Here is a 6,000-nt window from a genome sequence, read left to right on the forward strand (position 1 = left end):
GCACATCTACTTAAGTCACACTGATCCATTACCTTTAGTTAATAGTGACAATGAGAGCCACAGGCACATTTTACCAGTATGTGGTGTAGCACCACAATATAAATGTTGACCTGGAACCTGCGAGCTGACATGGTTAAAATGCTAATCATTTCGGCATCATATACTAATTTATATGTCCTGTGAATATGAACATGCTATCTCTGCTCATTCAAGGTGTTCTGTTCTTTCTGAAGATGAGAGAGAGAGAGAGAGAGAAAGAGAGAGAGAGAGAGAGAGAGAGAGCAATTGCTGAAGGCCACTAAGCTTGAAATGTGTATTTCCTATTTACATGTTACACACAAATAATTGCACTTTCAGATGTAAAGTCATTAATTACCCAGCTACTTTTATTTATCTTTTATGTAACATTAACATTTATTGCCTATGGGTACCTGGTATTGAAAGAGTAATTAGGATCAGTGGCAAAACTGTCAGGTGGTAACATTTATTACTAAAATATGATGTGAATTATGATGTACACTCAAAAAATTTTTTGTTCTTTTGCTTACATTTTGTTTATTATGGAAGGTGTCCCATGGATGAAACTGTAGCTACAGTGTGTCATGATTAGAGAGAGCTAGATCTTAAGACAGAAATTATCTAATCCACACAACAGACTTAATATGTTTCCTTTGTTATCATCTATGTTTTACTGAGGATGTTTATTGCTTCTTTAGTTTATACCATCCCATACCAATGCATTTACTGGTTCTGTTCACCAGGAAACTGACTGTAATGGCCTCTATTATTAATTAATTGGTTATTTCTTCCCTCATTTTTTGAAATACCAGTCCTGGAAAAGGTAACAGGATCTTTGTTAAATGTTTCAGGGAAAATGAATTTACAAAAGCTTTCACGTCCCGTCCACGTATACCTCGGACACCGTCAACAGGGAAACCTTCTTAAACAGAATTACTTTCCATGCTAAAGAAGGGCTGTTATCAGATCAGGAATCAGCAGATGTAACTGTTTTTATCTGATTAGTTTCTGAAATATTTCTGTGCATTTTAAAAGTTTACCACTGAAATTTTGAAATTCAGGAATGTAATGTATCTTTTATATTGATGTGGGAAAAATAGTAAGGCTTTATGTACATTTGTGTTATTAGCTGTTTCGTGTTACTAAATCCAAATCTGAGTGCCTTATATGGAATGCAGTTTGTACCATTATGTATGAAGTAAACATAATTTTTAAAGGTTTTTATCATTTAGAGGTTATATGATGTATCTGTTGCATTTACGTGCAACTATAATTTCTTAGAGTTAAAACTTATTCATCCAAAACTCTCATTTGGGAACTGCACATAGAATGGTTCTGTGTTCTGCAGCAGAGTGGGCTGCCATCCAGTAGTTCAGTCCCACTCACTTTGTTGGCCAACTCAGGTACAGGAGTGTTTTATTTGGTGCAGCCAGTTGCCAGCCCTTGGGCCCCCACACCGGGCAGACTGCATTGCAAACAGTGGGAAGAAAGTACAAAATATATGGACAGGGCACACTACCACAAGAGCACATGGTACACACGCCACACTATTTGTTCGGTATGTGGTTTGCACATCCTGCCATCACCTGTTCTCACTTAAATATGAACTTTAAAACAGGATGATACAAGGTTTAAATAAAACTGGCAATATTGCCCCTAAAATTCAGTGAAGTCATTCCAAAGACAATTTAGGTAAATCAAATATACACAAAAAATATGGAATAAATGAAACTTTCCTCCGATGTACATACAATGGAAAAGAAACATAATGAGCAAAAATAACTTCATCATGCTTTTTCACTCATTTGTGTCAGTAATGGAATTGCTATGAATAAAAAGAGGAGCATCCACATTGCCCAGGTGTAAAAGTGATGGTTTAGCACTGCAAATGAAATTTTTCTGGCAATCTATGAAAGATATGGAAAATTTTTCCTGTTCAGTTTGCAGTAGGGTGCCCCATTTTCTCCCATTTTACAGTTTTGCTTTTAATACCTGTCTTACTTATCTGTTGGAGTTGATCCTTCCTGAACATTTAACAGAATTCCTTGTTTTCACTGGTACTGCAGTTTCATGAAATAACTCTCTACTCATGGTTCATACAGCATGACATTTTACCTAACAGTGCCAATACTGTGAATGTGAAACTGCTGTTGAAAACAAAATCAAATGCTCTGTTCTTGAAGATACTTGAACCATTTATTGGCAGTATCTGTAGTTTGTGAGCATTCACTTCTTGTTGTACAACCAGTCACCTCAGGCATAGTTAGACGTCTTAGTCTCTTAGCATTTTCTGCCATGTGCTGTGACGTGGTTGTGGAATGAGTTGTAATTGCCTTTGCGGATACTTTTCTTTACATATTAGCAAGATCCAAAAAACCTTCACCTGCAATAGTTCTGTAGAACCTAAAGCAGCTGTCTCTCTCTCTCTCTCTCTCTCTCTCTCTCTCTCTCTCTCACACACACACACACACACACACACACACACACACACACACACACACACACACACAAACAGCCATACATATATCAGTAACTATCTTCTGAACAAATTGTAGAAGTAATTCTCAACAACACAAGATGCTTGTTTATTAACCACACACAGATGGTGAGAAATATGCAAAATGCATTTGACCCTTTAAGCATGAGCATTAAAGTTCAGAGCACAGTGCACAACAAACACAATTAATCCTTTTCCCATTTCCAACCACTCTAGGGTTAAATAATATCCAAATTGAACTTTTAAGATCTGTATCACTCTCTGTGTTTCTGTACTCACCACTGATTAATTCTTCCCGGTACTTCACATTTTCTTGACATGCTGTCTTACAAACAATGTTTATTTTCTGCACTCTTCTACCATGATAACAAAAGGAAAAAAATAGAAAAGTTGATGATAGTGATAATGTGAACTGCCCTACACACTACATATCACTGATCAACACAGCACTGCCCCTACTCACTGTTCATATATTGCAGTTTGAAATAACCATCACTGCTGCAACCAGCCCATGGTGTACCAGTGATTTTACGGAGTACAGCCTATCATGTGCGATGATATCATGCGCTCGTTTCATCTGAAACTGTTGTGAACCAGTTTGCAGCACTGGGGAAGTTGCCTTAGGCTGGGCCTCTGTGCATAACTCTATTCTACAGCTAGATTGTTTTGATCAATTGCCAATGAATTTGAGTATCTGTCTGTTCACAACACTCCTTAACAGCAATATGTGATGTAGAGAACAGTTTTATGGCCATGTCCAGTCTTCATAAGTGGCACTGGGAAAACTGAAAAACTGATAAATGGAATGAAAGAGTTTAAATTAAGTAGTAATGGTACTTATTGTTAGAACAGTGCTTCTTAATTGAAGGGCAGTGAAGTGGCTATTGAGCACTAACAAGGGTAGCACTTTTGAAACTCAACTTTTTTTTGGCACATAGCATACAGAATCCACTGGCTTTCACAAATGGACACAAGTTTTTCCTAATGACAAGTAAACAGTTGAATTCTATTGTTGTTGTTGTTGGTGGTGGTGGTGGTGGCGGTGATAATGATATACTGATTATTTCATTTATTGTTATTGGACATTATAGTCCAGAAGGAAGAATTCTTATGTCTTGTATTTTATCAAACACTAAGTAAATCTGTTTACTATGAAAATTATTAGTATTTATGTTTTTCAGTGTAAGGAAACCTTTTGCATATCGTCATTTGGTCATTGAGCATAATTTTTTGGCAATACTTTTTTTACTGTCAAGAGTTTTTTTCATTACTTCCAAGAGTAACAGGCCTAATTGTGATCAGACATAAAATTAGAACTTTCTAACAGGGCTGAAACTTTTCCCTAACACTGAGTAAATTTTAGAGATAAATTTCTTTTGAGGCCCAAGTGCATGTCAGTAGGCCTGCCACGTACAAGGCCAGTCTCAGTACACAGGCAGATGAACAAAATGTATTTTGTTTCACCTGTGAAACACAGACTTATACTAGAATGAAAAGGTGCAGAATATGAAGAATGTGTTACTATTCTGGCATACATTTACATTGATGGATGTCTTGTTATTTACTTGCAACAGCAATGTCTTTTGGCTTCCATTAAACATGTGCTTATTCAGTCAGTCATTGCAATTTCACAAGTTTCCTGTCACCTAAATTAACCAACTCTTGGAACACTGACTTATGACCCACAGATACCATTTCTCCCAGTTTTTTCAGTGAAATTTCAAGTGTACATCTGTATTACCTTTGCAAGTAGAAATGTCCAAGATCCTTTTACAATAGAAATCTAAATACCAGATCATTCTGCTTCAAGAAACACAAATGAAGGCTACTTCTTTGCAAAGAGAATGTCACACACATTTACTATGAATGCACCACTGTGTGTGGGAATCTTTCTGTAAAACAAATCATGTGGTTGAATGCCCATTGTCTTCATCATGCTGCCAGTTACTCATAATGTACAACAAGGTATCTGTTGTTTTCTTACATAGATCTAGTAATAGATAATTTTTATATGGGTGCATCAGCCCAAAACTATGTTTGTGGGACCAAACTTTCTTCTCTGCAAACAAAATCAACTTACTTACTATACAGTTTCGGTTTTAGTTAGCAACAGACCATCTACATTGAGTGTCAAACTTTGCATTCATTATGCATTATATACATGACTTTTATAATGTCAGACAGTAGTCATTAAAACTTGATTAGGAATGTACACAGCATAGTCTATTCAGTGAATAGCCACACATACCTTAATCTTATAGTGGTCACCTAGTCAGATATTTATTATAAATTCTGCTATTCAAAACTAATCATGTGTACAAGTCAGTCTAGTTTTGCTTAACAGGATACCTAATCATGTGTACAAGTCAGTCTAGTTTTGCTTAACAGGATACCTTCCACTTTACTCAAAGTAACTATTTATTCATCAGAATCACTTGTCAAACAATATTTTGTACCCCAAGTTTCTTATGATGGTGGGGCACATTCATTGTTCCATACTTGTAAGAGTGCTTCAACCATTAAACATTGCCATCCCTTCACTCTTCTTACTTCTACAGAAATATATTCTGATTCTGAGTGTTTCACAACCACAGCAAAATCAGTAGGAAGGCTTTCAGCCCTTGGATGCAGGCCAATCTCCAGCCTCTTTATGCAGAAGAAACCAGTAGTTCTGTGTGGTATTGCTATAAGTATTATTTAATTAGCCTGCCCTACAACAGTAATGGAATCATCATTATTTGAAAATTGTGTTTAATTGATGATGCAATATGAGCTGTAATCTTGTATAATGTTGTAATACAAAACTGTAAATCAGTAAACTGTAAACAAGTTTATTCCTGTTTCTTGTTTGTATTATTGTAAGCACCAAATAAGATGTTTACTGTTCTTTGGAAGTGAGTATCCTCTCCTATGCTGCTCATAATTTTAATGTCATAGAAATTGAAATTCAGAGATCTCTGATAAGTGAAGTTAAATCTTTCTTGTACTATGTCTAGTTTATGTTTTAACGTAAAATTCATATCTTGAAGCATTTTTCTTTGTACTGCAGACTTAATCTAAGAAGTGTAGTTTTTAATCCAGATACTTTTGTTTGTTTTCAAATAAAACTTTATGTACAAAAACTTTGTGTGTAAGATAGTCAATTGTGACCCACAATGCCACAGTTTTTGTGTGATGTATTTTTATTTTTGATTTGACTAATATTCTACCAGGGTATTTATTGGACACTTTGTCCTATAGAACTTACAGAACATTATAAAACAAAAAATTAAACAGAAGTAATCTCAAGGAAGATGTCCACATGAAGATAGGATGTAACACATGGCACTTCTGTGTTGGTTGCCATCAATTGAAGAAAATCACAAAAATTATGTTTATCAGTTCTCCTGAATGAATGATACATTAGACTGACTAGAGCCAAATTGTTCTTAAAATATGGCTGGATAATACTAGATAGAGGTTGGTGATACTTAATCATCTTTTCA

The 6,000-nt window shown here is 35.5% G+C and overlaps 1 protein-coding gene across 1 annotated transcript in view; it reads left to right on the top strand.

Moving 5' to 3' along the window:
- Window positions 1-5,519, top strand: part of LOC124722396 (lisH domain-containing protein ARMC9-like) — a 209,806-nt gene extending 204,287 nt beyond the window's left edge. The window contains exon 18 of the mRNA XM_047247567.1: window positions 5,110-5,519. Coding sequence (XP_047103523.1) covers window positions 5,110-5,257 — 148 coding nt within the window. The 3' untranslated portion in view covers window positions 5,258-5,519. The remainder of the gene's footprint in view (window positions 1-5,109) is intronic.
- Window positions 5,520-6,000: the final 481 nt, after the last annotated feature.

This window comes from Schistocerca piceifrons, chromosome X (assembly GCF_021461385.2).
Source record: "Schistocerca piceifrons isolate TAMUIC-IGC-003096 chromosome X, iqSchPice1.1, whole genome shotgun sequence".
Classification (NCBI taxonomy): Eukaryota; Metazoa; Arthropoda; class Insecta; order Orthoptera; family Acrididae; genus Schistocerca; species Schistocerca piceifrons.